Genomic DNA, 14,701 nt, shown 5'->3' on the forward strand with positions numbered 1-14,701 from the left:
TATTATTCAATGTTATGGACCTCACTTGGCATTTCATCTCTTGTTATATAAATATTCATGTGTGTATACAGGTGTTTTCCTTCACCAAGGGTGTGACCCTACCCACAGGGGGCTCTGGCTCTGGACTTTAGTTGACTAGGTTCTGTCCTGGAGGAGCCTAACCCCAAAGGGAAGAGATAAGGATTTTCTAGTTCTCTCTGACTTTTTATGCCCCTACCCCACAATAGAACACAACAGAAGATCTCTAAAACAAAGTTTAAGTATGGTTTTTGGCCAGTGTGTTTACCAAAAGTATTCACAGCCCCTTTGATAAAGGTATTCACCTGTACAAAGTAATAATCAGACATAGGACAACTATTTATTCCCTCCAACACAAGAGAAATGCTTAAAACACAAAAGTTTTGCAAGTGCACATTGATACATAAATTATAACTCATTACCTCTATTATACTCTCCTAGGAAATAAAAACTCTTAAGAGACTTATGGGACCACTGAACCGATATTTCCATTCATCGTGGTCAATTGATCAGTCAGTAATCATGTATTGAACACCAACTAAGTGCCAGACATTGTGCTAAGCAATGAATGGGGATACAAAGAAAGGCAAAAAACCCAGGCTCAACTCTCAAGACATTCACACTCTAAAGGGGAAACAACATGCAAGCTATATACAAATATATATATATATATATATATATATATATATATATATATACAGAATACATTAGAGATAACCACAGAGGGAAGGCATTAGCATTGAGGGGACCATGAAAGGATTCTTGTAGAAAGTAGGATTTTAGCTGGGAATTGAAGGAAATCAGAGAGGCCAGGAGAAAGATGTGATATAGAGAATTCCAGGCATTGAGGGAGAGCCAGGGAAAACACCTGCATTCAGAAAATGAAGTGTTTTGTGCAAGGAACAATGAATGAGATCATTATTACTGGATTGCGGAGTACACCAAGGTGAGAACAGTATAAGAAGACTAGAAAGTTAGGAAAGAGCCATGTTATGAAGAGCTTTGAATGTTAGAAGATTTTACATTTGATTCTGGAGGTGCTAAAGAACTACTGTACTTTATTGAATGGAAGTTGGTTGGGGGAGACACAATCAGACCTGTGTTTTAGGAAGATCACTTTGATAGCTGAGTGGAGGATGGACTGGAATGGGGAGAAACTTGAGGCAGGTAGACCCACCTGCAGGCTATTACAATAGTCAAAGCATGACATGATAAGAGCTCACACTTGAGTGGTGGCAGGGACAGAAAGTGGCGGGTAGGCATAGCACATACTAGAATTGTTACAAAGGTAAAATTGACAGAATTTGGCAAGCAATTGGATATTGGGGAAAGTAAGAGAGAATGTGGAGTTAAAGATTGCACCTAGATTGTGAGCCTGGGTGACTTAAAAGATGGTCATGCTGTAAGCAGTAATAAAAAATTTAGGAAGAATGGAGGGTATGGGAGGGAAGGAAAACAAGTTGAATTTTGAATTTTAAATGTCTATGGGACATCCAGTTCAAGATGTCCAATTGAAAATTGGATACTGGAAGTTAGGAAAAAAGTTAGAACTGGATAAATTGATCTGGAAATCACCAAAATAGTGTAAAGAATTAATTGTTATTTGAGGTTTTTATGCCTCAGTGCGCACTGGCCTGGGGCTCCGTAGACCGCATGGTGCTCCACCCACTGGTTGTAGCCGTTGCCAGGGCTCTGGCACCTCACGTCATCACCACTCCCCGAAGCCTACATGGGCCTGGCAAAATTATAATGATTGGAAGCCTAGTGAGGGCAGTCATGTGACTGTCAGAGCAGCCATCCCATTGGCTGGGGCTGTGTGGGGTGTTTCTAGGCTTGGGGGAGGAGAATTGGGCATTCTAGGTGGAAGCTGGAAAGCCACAGGCGTGTCTGCTGCATATTTTTAGCTGATTCCTGGGCAGTGGTATTTTTTCAGGTATTATAATTTCCCTTTCCCCATTTTATTTCCTTTCCCTTGATCCTACTGATCCTGTTTATGTTTTTGTTTTTTTTTTTTAAGTTCATTCTTGTTAAAATAAATCTTGTTCTGTTATGAGGGAGGCTGCTGGTCTCCTTCCTTTCTCCAATATTGTGGAGAGCCGCTTAGCTAGGACTCCCCAATTAAAAATTGGTCCCCACAATAGAGAAGATAATTAAATCCATGAGATCTGATGTGATCACCAAGCAAAATAGAATAAATCTTGAATCTCTTCTGTCAGAGCATCAACTGAAGGTCCATATCTTCTGGCTACCTATGCCTGCATGGCTCTTCTTCTAGGTAGTATACTTCCTTGGAGCAGCCCCTCCTACTGGTCAATCAGCATCCATTTCAATGACCTCTTGAACTTACGAGGTCGCTGCCAAGGCCTGAAACCTTTATTTATCAGAATCACTATTCAGTGTCCTGTGCCCAAGGAAAGAAATACAAAGTAGAAAAAAGGTAGTCAGAGACCTGAGATTCTATATCATGCTTACCCAGACAAGCACAGATTCTTCCTGCCGTGTATGTATGACTTGTCACATCTGCATTTTTTTCCTGGTTCAGTCACCTGCCCCCTTTGACACCACCCACAATCATGGGGACATAAGAAGAAACAATTGCATTATCCTAAAGGATAAATCCTTCAGTGCTGACCAATAAGAAACCACTGATCATACATGCCCATTAGCAATAGGGCAGTTCAAATATCCCACCACCAGAGGCCATAATACAGAGAGATCTATCTTTATTTATGTTGCATAGGGTGGCCCACACTACATATACAAGAGGGGAAAAAAGCCAGCTCCACTAAAGTCCTACTATGATAACCCATTATGGAATGGAGCTGACCTCTTGAGTGTCAATGGTTATGACACTGGAGCACAACTTCAGGCAAGTCCTACCAAGGGAGAAAGTAATAGACTATAATATGTGCCATCTGGGGACTAGTCCTGTTAAGTTGAGCGAGACTTACCACATAGCTGCAGGATGATGCATTTTTCTGCTACAACAACCCTCAAAGGCCATCTACCAAATAGTAGAGGAACTGTTATCTGCCAGCATTGGTGGAAAGTATATCACATAGAGGCTGAGTGCAGATTGAAAAATACATATATAGCAAAAAACCAAAGATATATATATATACATACACGTACATATATGTGACATGATTACTACATAGATCCAATATCCACATACATGCACATATAGTCCTATATATTTAACTTCTATGTATAACTTAATTTGAATAGCATCAAGCTCCTTAAAAGTGTTAGCTGAAAATATTTTCAATCTCTTTGGATGCCATCAGTAGAGATCCACTGATTGTATGTCAAAGATAGAAGGCCAAACTGAAAGCAAAGAGATGAGTATGCTAATGCTGATAGTGGTTTCAGCTTTCTAGAGTCTAGATTTGATTTTTAGAACCTTTCAGGCCTACTTAGAGTACAGAGCCAAAGTAAAGCAATTCATAAGAGGAAGAATAAAAAAAAAAAAAAACAAAAGTAGAATCAGCCAAGGGAGAAAGGGGAAACATTTGGAATGCAACTGGCAGGATTTATTGTTAGGATAAGAAACATTTGATCTTCAGGGGCAGGAACCAAAGAGAAGACACCAAATACTTTTACAACTGTAAAAGAAGCAAGGACAAGGAGCTGTTACAACAGTGAATGAGACTCTACCATTTCCTTGCATAATTTGTTAACATTTCATTTTGTCTTTAGTTGGGATTGGGGATGTTACACTAAGGTATTACAAAATAATTGTGATTCCTATTTTCCCACACAGTGAAAACACATATATGCACATATATCCATGTGTATATTTTCCCCCGAATTTCACATAATACTTTGCACCTTTGTATTTATTATGCCCTATCAAGTGCATGTGTGAACTTTGGGGAAGTGAAATGCTATTCAAATTAGGTTATAGGTAAGAAAGGCGACTGAGTATTTGAGTTTTGCTTAACACAGTAGAAGTTTGCTTGAGCTCCTGAAGTTCTTTCTAAATGAAAAATACTGCAATAAGTCTTCCTCCCACCAATTCTGAAGAAAGAAGTAACCTTCATTGAATTGACCCATTTCCTTAAAACTTTAGCCAAAAGGCTTGCAGAGTACATAAAATAACTCTGGGCAGGGTAAAAATATAAGTAGGGAACATTATAATAACATAAGATTGATTATAGAAGGTTATCGATGAAATGATGAGGGTATACTGACTGCTTCTTGGGAATCTGATTCTTTTCCATTTCTTCAAGTATGTTATCTTGAAAAAGGTATATTAAAATAATGACATTATATGTGTTCTCTCCCCATTTGAACATGAGTTCCTTGAAAGCAAGGATCATCTTACTTTTCTATTTGTATCCTCAACACTTTGCACATAGTAAGTACTTAATAAAGACTTCATTCATTTATTCATTAAAACAATGAATGATAGTTACTAGGACCAAAATGTTTTCATAATTATATATGTTTGGCACAGATTCATTCTGAAATTGCTGTTTTTGAGTAAGATATAGGAGACAGAATTCATCTCAAATTTCATTGGCAATCAATTACAGTTAGATGGTGACTTCTGTGTAAAAACCCTGTTTCACTTGCTAGCTATGAGATAGAACATATAGGCTGTTATGTATACCCTAGGTCTACTGATTCTAAAGCAATGATTTCTTAGACTAACACAAGAAGGGAATCAGTCGACATGAGGAAAAAATTGAAGGGGTCTACTAATTTTGGGCATGCCACTGGTAAGCTATGCTGCTATGGGGATTTTTTCTCACTCTTGTGCCTCTAGTTACAACATCGTTATTGTTTAGTCACTTTAGTCATGTCTGACTCTTTCTGACCCCCATTTAAGAGTTTCTTGGCAAAGATACTGGGTCACACAGCTAGTAAATGTCTGAGGTCACATCTGAACTCAGGTCTTCCTGACTCTAGGCACTCTACCCACTGTGCACAGCTCCAAGCTGTAATATAGAAATTTGTAATGGATATTTGCAAAGAATGTTAAGATCTTTGGTTGTGAAGTCTTAGAGTTGTTTTTTGTTTTTATTTTTGCAGTCAAAAAAGAATTGTTTTTTGGACATCAATCTCCCTATATCAATCTCCTTAATCTTCCATCTTTTACAGCCTTATGTGTAATGCCAAAGCATACCCTTCCCATCTAGGATTTCAACCAAACTAGCCTATCATTTATTTGTATGTAAAGTCCCAAGTTTCTGGTATCAGGACCCAGTTAATTTAGTTGATTCCTTAGCATCTTCTTGTGATGATTAAAAAAAAAAACTGTGATTCTAAAAATCTAATGTATGGTCTCCTTAAATTAGAAACTCATAGCACCAATCTTTGGACATTGCCTTAGTCTAGTTTTGTTGCAATTATTGTTCAATGGTTCAGTAATATACAACTCTTTCATGACCACATGGACTATAGCAAGACAGGCTCTTTTATACTCCACTGTCTCCTGAAGTCTGTCCAAGTTCATGTTTATTTATTCCATGGCACTATCTATCCAGTTCATCTTCTGCTGTCCCCTTTTCCTTTTGCCTTCAATCTTTCCCAATGTCAGGGTCTTTTCCAGTGAATCTTGTCTTCTCATTATGTGGCCAAAGTATTTAAGTTTCAGCTTCAGTATTTGACCTTCAAGAAAATAGCCTGAATTAATTTCTTTAATTATTGAATTATTTGATCTCCTTGATGTCCAAGGGACTCTCACAAATCTTTTGCAGCACCACAATTGAAAGTGTTGATTCTGCAGTGCTCAGCTTTCCTTATAGTCCAACTTTCACAGACATACATTGCCACTGGAAAAACCATAGCTTTGACAATATGGAACTTTGTCAGCAAGGTGATCTCTCTGCTTTTTAGTATGCCTTCTAAATTTTTTTTTTTTTTTTTTTAGTGAGGCAATTGGGGTTAAGTGACTTGCCCAGGGTCACACAGCTAGTAAGTGTTAAACGTCTGAGGCCGGATTTGAACTCAGGTACTCCTGACTCCAGGGCCGGTGCTCTATCCACTGCGCCACCTAGCTGCCCCTGCCTTCTAAATTTGATATAGCTTTCCTTCCAAGTAGCAAGCATATTTTAATTTCATGGCTGTAGTCAAGATGGACAATGATCTTTGAGACCAAGAATATGTAATCTAACACTGCTTCCATTTCTTCCAGGAAGTGATGGAACCAATTGCCAAGATCATAGGGTTTTTTGTTTTGTTTTGTTTTATGTTAAGCTTTAATCCAGCTTTTAACTACTACTGATTAAGTCAAAGAAATATTTTCCCTGTGATTGTGTACCTAAATTTCTCTGCTAAGTGCCTTGTAGTGTTTTTCACAAATCTCTCTCCCTTCAGAATTAATTATAAATCAATGTATTTTGATAGTACTTGGTTTAGAAAAGGCCCAGTGGATAGAATTCATTCCTCTTTAGGTAAAAATATTTCTAACTACACTGCATTTAGCCCAAAGTATTTTTTCTTTTTTTGCCCTTTGGTCTTTTAGACAGCAGGTTATAAAATGGGAAAAGAAGAATTAAATGCCAAATGATACTGGTCACTATAGTTTGGAGACCAATAAATAACTTCCCAGGGATGTCTCATAACTCGATATCTGCAGTAATCCTGGACACCCTAATTTCCTGAGTGAAGTACCAAAGCTCAGTGTGACTTGAATTTCCCTTTGCAGCTTTTCCTTTATCATAACTTTATCTCCCTCTATTCCATACTACAATAGGGCACCCATCACCAGATGCCTTGACTGGGCAGGGGAGGTTCCAGAAAGGTCATAAGATCACACATTTAGAGATGGAAGAGAGCTTAAAGGGCATCAACTTCAATTCCTTCATTTTACAGATGAGGAAACTGACTATAGAGATCAAGTGAATTAAAATGACTATTGGGTTTTCATGTCCTTGACAAGATCTTTCCCACAACTTCTTATGTACAAGTCATCATTAATAGAATGGTGCCACGTTTAGGAATGAGTACAGCTAAGGTTGCTCATTGGACACACATATCCAGGAATCCACACCTACTTAATAAGGAAAGACTATGTATTTAATCTAGTTACTTAATATCTTCAGTGATGATGTACCTTGGTTAGAAGAGTTCATCTTTATAAGACTTCCAGTGTGCTATGGTGGTCTGATTATTCCACTTGCATCTCTCTTTGGATAGTTGTATATAGTTTGGTGTGTATGGTTTTGTTTGCTATACCTTTGGAAAAGGTAGTCCAGAGAATACATCTCTTTGTCTCTGTCTCTGTCTCTAAGTTTTAAGGTACTTACCAGGGTTTGTCCCTGTGCTGCTTGGGAGGTAGAATGCAGAATACTCTCAAGAGAGCTGAACAGTAATGAAATTCCCTGATGTTCTGGCTTCAGAAGTAGTTATCTGTTGTTTCACAACTGAGCTCAATTACCCATGATTGGGAAAAATTACATAGCAATGTATGTCTTTGTGACAAATGACAATATAGCCTCTTTATACCCACCCCGCAATTCTTCCACTGACTCTTGGTAACCTGTAATTTTGGCTCTTCTAAGATTATGCTATTTTATTATATAGACACATAGCATCTCCAGGAGAAGATTAGTGTAAAAGGCAATAACTTCTATGGCAGCAAGGAATTTGGAATTGTTGAAGTTACTGTACAACTCCACAAAATAGAAGCATTACAGTAAAGTGGATAAAATTACTTACATGTATTGGGACACCTAGGTTAGAATCTCGACTCAAATACTTACTAGTATTGTAACTATGGGCACGACATTTCACTTCTAAAAATCTGATTTTTCTTGTGTCAAAAATGGGGGTAATTCCTACACTATTTATTACATAGGGCTTTTTGGAGAAAAGGACTTTGCAAATGTTAAAATACTATGTAAGTGTCAGTTAATATCTAATATCCTTATTAGATACTAGTGATCCCCTGCTTCTATTAACACCTTGAAATAATATAACAAAAGGCAATTAAAAGGTTTGTAAGTTCACAAAGGGATAGATTTTCTTGATAATATTTTTCAATATTTTCTTGATGTTTTTTAATAACATAATGTTTATTAATGAAATCCAATACAACTACCTTTCCTCTCCTTCACCAAGATTATTTATCTATCACTTTGGGAGTAGAAATGGATTCTGAAATTGGAGTTAGTGATATTTCTCATTGCTAGCTTTTTAAGGTTATGGGAGACAACTGCTATGTTTTCCCTCTCACAAAACATCTGACATAATCAGAATACAAGGTGCAATGAAAGTGATTTGACTTACTGTGGCCTGTTTTACATTCTTTTCTGTTCTTACATCAAGCAGGGTCTGATCCACCCTTAAATCCAACCCTACCTTATAACAATAGAGGAAGGCTCAAGGTTAGAAAGAGTGTATGTGTGTGCATAGACGTAAAGGGCTTTTAGGGAGTTGGAAGAAGGCCAAAATGTCTTCTTAGGAACATATAGGACCAACCAGATAGTTACCAAAAGGGTACCTACCAAACCCTCTGCCAATTCTAATGACCTCACATAAGCCCATGTTCATGGGAGTTCATGTCTATACGCAAAGTACCATTATATACAAGGACTTCCTAAGTGGGTCTTACCTATAAAATAAGTCCCGATACAAGGAAAGCAGAAAAATTATCAAAAAAAACCTTAAGCCAGACATCATCATCATCATTATATGGTATTTATTAATCATTACTACCTAACAATATCTGTTACCATAAAATAGAGAACAATCAACATCTCTCTAGGGAGCTTACATTCTGAAACAAACTTATTAGAATTCATTGAGATGATATATGTAAAGCACTTTGCAAACCTTAAAATATTATATAAAGATCAGTAATTATTTTAATAAGAGTCTAACATACATCCCCATCTTATATTTAATGGGTTTATAGCTTTAAGTATGAGGTGATAAGGAACATCCCAAATGCTTGTAGGTTAGAAGCTAATTTTTTGCAGTAAATGATTATGCTTTCTCTTCAGGTATGGAATGCCACACTTTGTCACAAAAGCAAAATTGAGTATGTATTATTAGCACTTGTTAAATATAAGCCAGAGGGGCAGCTAGATGGCACAGTGGATAGAGCACCGGCCCTGGATTCAGGAGTACCTGAGTTCAAATCCAACCTCAGACACTTAACACTTACTAGCTGTGTGACCCTGGGCAAGTCACTTAACCCCAATTGCCTCACCAAAAAAAAAAAAAAAAGCCAGAAATAAATGGAACCAAATATACTTCCTTTCTCTCCACTCTTTGGATCTTTAGCAAAATTATTCAAAATGGTTCATTAGTCATCAAGGATTTATTGAATGCCAACTGTGTAGAATACTTAATAGGTTCTAGAATGGGGCAAACAAAGTAAAATATGGGCATATCCTGCTTTAAGAAAATTGACTATGTGAAAATACAAAACTTAGGAGGCAATCAAATAAAAATAATAATAATCCATGTGTGTGCACGCACGTGCACTCACACACACACACATGCCTGACTTCCATTCTGTGGGAAAAGATAAGCTAGCCTTCGCCAAAACGACAACAACAAAATCATAATATTTTTGCTTACTTAATGTATACAATATAAGATGAATCCCATTTAGGAAGAAATGCTAAGATCTTGGGGCTTTCATAGTCATTATTTACCTTGTGATAAAGGCAATGTTTCTAGCATTGAGCAAAAACTAATGAATGACAAAATGTTAAAACTGGAAAGGACCCTAAAGGTCATTATGGTGAACTTCTTCATTTTACAAATGAAGGACACAAAGATTAATAAGTTAAAGCCTATTATCAACAACCCATTGACTCTTTCAAGCCTCAAGGAAATATTTCTTAGGATAAAGCAGGTACAAATTTCTACTGAATTTTATTATTCCAACCTTAATTTTTAGCTTCCCTTTGCTTTCAACCCACTACTTTTGGACTTGGATACTGTTTTTCTGCCTTACCCCTGAATCAGGTATCTTACTGACTGATGAATGTCTGGCTTTTACTTGTGGATCATTTCAACTTTTGATTCCAAACTCTGGCAATATTTTAAGCATGATCCAATCTCATAGTATCATTTATTTAAAGCTAATGGGGATCTTAGAAGTCTTATCCAACCTATCACCTTTATTTTACAGATGAGAAAACTGAGGCACAGGGAAGTTAAGTGATTTTCCTAAGGTCACATATATAATGCTAGAACAAGAACACAAACCTACATCCTTTGATTAAAATTTAATGCTCTTGGGGCAGCTAGGTGGTGCAGTGGATAGAGCACTGGCCCTGGAGTCAGGAGTGCATGAGTTCAAATCCAGCCTCAGACACTTAACACTTACTAGCTGTGTGACCCTGGGAAAGTCACTTAACCCCAATTGCCACACCAAAAAAAAAAAAAAATTAATGCTCTTTCCACTGCCCTTTCCTAGGGACTCTTTGACTTGAGCTGAAATTTTCACCTGTTAATCACCCCATTAATCCCTGGAGTATTCTGGCCCCTTTCTCATCCCCAGTAGGGACCCAGGGAGACATAACAATGTATGAAAATGCAGGCCACATGAACTCATATGCAAGTCACCATAACATGTTCATGATGCAATCTTGAGGAACTCTTAAGAGAAAAATCATTCTAGAGGAAATAGGTTAGAAGCTTTGCCTTTGATTTGGTCTTCAGTTCATAAGTATAACTATAAAGATCTGAGGGGGTGAGAGTGGTTATTGAATATACCTAAAAACCGAGTTAAAAGTTCTTGATTTGTCAAACTCTTAATGAACTGTGGAAATTAATGTTTTTAGATTTGTTATCATAAAGCATAAAGAAATTGAAGAGATCAAGTTCTCATTATCAAGTATAATCAAAATCTCCATCACATTTTCTCCGCTAGTTTGTTGTAGATTCATATGCGAATATCCCAAGGAACATAAGATCCAGGTTTATCCTTTGGAACCTAGAGAAAAGAAGAAATTGGGATATGCTTTTTTACTGATGATAACATTTTATTTTACCTATAATTATAGTGAGTCATTTGTAATTTTCTACTACTGCTGTGACTTAAATACTTGAAGGAGCCCTTGCTTCATTCATTTCATTTGCCTCCCTCTCCTTCCCATTGGTAACCTGGCTAATGTACCTGGGTCCTTTGGCTCTGATAGGTGAGTTTTGGGCCTACCTTGCTGGGGTTCAGGGCTCTACCTTACTTCCTGGTTTGCTCTACAGGATGCCCCATGGGCACACTCCCTTTCCTAATTCCCTGACACATAATGAGCACAAACAAGCACACCAGCAACTGGTAAATCCTCTGGGAATGAACATTTCCAAACTCAAGTCACCAGTGAGAGAAGGTGGAGGTAATGCACCAACATGTGACAACCTGCTGCCAGATCTATACTCAAAGTATTTCCAACCCAGCAGGGCCTTCCAGTGTTTCCACTTTGTTGCTATAAGGTTCAAGTACCCAGGGTCACTTTCACTCCATGATGAGTCAATAGAAATTTAATAGAGTCATTGTTCATTAGGGTCTCAAAAAACTGTCCAGATACCTGATTATCAGGTAGCCATCCAAATAGTGGAAAATAAGCTAAGAGCCTTTTGTATGGACTCCAAGTCCCCTCTGTTCCCATGAAACTTGATTATGTATTGGACACCATCTAACCAGGACACTTCTGTGCTGGAAAACTGAACCACCCACTGGCAAGCTCCAAGAGCCTTTTATTTAAATAGTAATTGTAATTCACCCACATTACAACCCTTTTTTGTGTGATTTATGACAAAGAAACATACAAGTTACAAGTTTACTTTAGAAACCGGATATATTCTTCTTTTCTCAAGTAATTTTTTAGTCATGTCTGACTCTTCATGACCCCACTTGGGGTTTTCTTGGCAAAGATACTGGAACAGTTTGCCGTTTCCTTCTCCAGGTCATTTTACAGATGAGGAAACAGGCAAAGAAAACCCCAATTGGGACCTATTTGGACATAACTAAACAACAAAATTCCTCTTTGTTGTATTTTTTCCTTTTCTTTTATAAAATAAACAATGAAAAACTGTGAATTTTTCACTCTAGGGTTACAAGTCTATTATTTCATACCTTTAGGAATCTGCAGGGCCCTATTTATAAATAACAATAATCCTAAAAATTATAATTTCCCCCTCTACTTTACCTATACCGGAAAACTACTTTGGTGGTTCATTCAGCTCTAGCCTCAAGAAAGAACAAGTAGCATTTTTCCAATTTTGCTTCTTTTGAAAATATGTACCATTTTTGTAAATTTATCTTCGCAGGCCATTCTAATCTTCTCAGGGGTCAATGGACTATTCAGTGTGAAGACTCCAGAAAATCCTCTTTCTTGTCGTGCTGCAAGTATTGCATCATGTAGGGCAAAAAACACAGAGGATCCCAGGAATAATGCAGACTCACCCAGGCCCTTGGAGGAAAAAAAATATAGTAGCCAAAAAAAAAGAAATCCAATTTTCTTTTTATTTATATATTTTGTTATATTTAACTAATCTCATTTATTATTTAAAAATGAGTTAAAAGATATAAAATGCTTTGCAAACCTTAAACTGCCAAACAAATTTTAGCTATTATATTTCTTTCGTTGTATTTCTTACTGGGTACAAACCATTAGCAGCTGAAAAGTAAACTTATTTGATATGGTGCTTTACACCTAAAGAAGAAACATTAATCTCCTCCTGGCAGAATGTAAATTCCTTGAAAGCAAGGGAATTTTATTTTTGTAGGGGGACTTTGTTTTTTTCTTCCCAGCATCTAGTATAATGCCTCACAGATACTGGTTTAATAAGTACTTGTATTATACCAAATTGAATTTCTTCCTCAAACACTTTCCAGTGAAAAATTAATTTCTTATCCAATATACCTTACCTTTGATGAATATAGAGTGCGTGCAACTTCAGAAGGGGGCAAAAAGGAAATATTGAACTCAGCAGGAACATCACAAAAGGAAGGAATTTTATAGTGTTCTGGACCCCAAGTGTACAGTATTCCTTCAGGTGAGTATTTCAGTTCCTCTAATGTATAAAGACCCACACCTTGAATAAATGCACCTTCAACCTGACATGAAAAAGTAATAAGGAATTAATTGTTCCATATGTAGCCAAATATTATCATGCATGGTAAAGCAAATGTTTGACAACTTTAAGATACTGTTTATTTTTAAAGTATTTTAAACATTTTGCAGGCAACCACATGCTCTTGAGATATGCCTCAAATAGCAAGAATACACTTAGAGTAAAGAGATCTGGGTTCTAGTCCTGGCTCTGTCATGAGCTAGCTGTGTGATGGTAGACTGATCATCTTATCTTCTTGAGCCTTAGTTTACTCAATGGCAAAAATGGGCAGGGGGGTGAGGATAGTGGGAGGGGGGGGTGTACTAAATGATCCCCAAGGTTCCTTCTGTTTCTATTAATCACAATTTCTTACCTTCATACAGGTATGGGAGAGGGAATGGACCTCTGATTTGATTGGTATAGGGATTCCTACAGAGGAGAGTCCTTCTATTAATAGAAGTCATTGCCCTCTTTGCAACTCATAGTCTTAGAGACTTGCCTAGAGCATTGAGTATCTAACTTATTTTTTCAGGGACATACAACCAATATGTATCAAAAGTAGAATTTTAACCCAAGTCTTCCAGTCTTCAAGACTAGCATTTTTCTACCTATTTCATGCTGCCTTTAGTAGGTTCTAAGTCAAAACTGTTACTATTCTTTCAAGTTTGCCCTCTCCCTATCAACCTATCCAGGATGAGCCAGGATTAATCATACAGAGGAATGCTAGACTAATCTCATTTCCTTTTCTGATAATATTTCAAGACTGGTAAGTCAGGGAAATGCCACTTAGAAGTAATATAACTGGATTTTAGAAAATCATTTTATAAAGTCTCTCTTAATACTCATGTGGACAAAATAAGAGAACTACAGGTTGAAAATGGTATATTTAAGTCAGTTTGGACTTGACAATTAATGAACCTAAAAGGTTGCAATTGAGGAACTGATGTCAATTTGAAGAAAAGTCTCCAGTGCAATGTGTCAAGAGTCTGTCTTGATCCTGCTCTATTCAATATTTGTGTCAATCACTTAAAGTGTAGAAGGCATTATTATCAGATCTGAGTGACATAAAACTTAGAGCAATAACTACCACACTGGATGTATGAAGTGGGATACAAAAATATTTCAATAAGTTAGAACAATGGTCTGATCTAAGGAGATGAAAATTGTTAGGTACGAATATGAAATCCTATAGTGATCCAAATACCAATTTCATAAGTACAGGTTAGGGAAGATATGCTAGACAAGAGTTCATGTGGGGGGGCAGCTAGGTGGCGCAGTGGATAAAGCACTGGCCCTGGAGTCAGGAGTACCTGAGTTCAAATCCGGCCTCAGACACTTAACACTTACTAGCTGTGTGACCCTGGGCAAGTCACTTAACCCCAATTGCCTTACCGAAAAGAAAAGAAAAAAAAGAGTTCATGTGGAAAATATCTAGAAGTCCCAATGAACTGCAAAATCAGTATGATATAACAATGTGACATGATAACCAAAAAAGTCAGCATAATTTTAAGCTGTACTGGCAGAAGCAGTACCAGAATAAGTGATCAGATGACATCTCATCTGAAGTCCTTTATTTACTTAGGGTGTTTACAAGAGAAATGTGTCCAGAGGAGAACAGTTCTAATGGTAAGAAGACTAAAGGTTGTTCCATATGAGAATT

General features: G+C 37.2%; 1 protein-coding gene across 1 annotated transcript in view; it reads right to left on the reverse strand.

Moving 5' to 3' along the window:
- Positions 1-8,648: 8,648 nt before the first annotated feature.
- LOC122746748 (aldehyde oxidase 1-like) overlaps positions 8,649-14,701 on the reverse strand; it is an 88,230-nt gene continuing 82,177 nt past the window's right edge. Inside the window, exons 33-35 of the mRNA XM_043992663.1 lie at positions 12,857-13,045; positions 12,231-12,398; positions 8,649-10,921 (exon numbers count right to left, since the gene is read on the reverse strand). Coding sequence (XP_043848598.1) covers positions 10,871-10,921; positions 12,231-12,398; positions 12,857-13,045 — 408 coding nt within the window. The 3' untranslated portion in view covers positions 8,649-10,870. The remainder of the gene's footprint in view (positions 10,922-12,230; positions 12,399-12,856; positions 13,046-14,701) is intronic.

The sequence above is a fragment of the Dromiciops gliroides genome, chromosome 3, assembly GCF_019393635.1.
Source record: "Dromiciops gliroides isolate mDroGli1 chromosome 3, mDroGli1.pri, whole genome shotgun sequence".
NCBI classification, from domain to species: domain Eukaryota; kingdom Metazoa; phylum Chordata; class Mammalia; order Microbiotheria; family Microbiotheriidae; genus Dromiciops; species Dromiciops gliroides.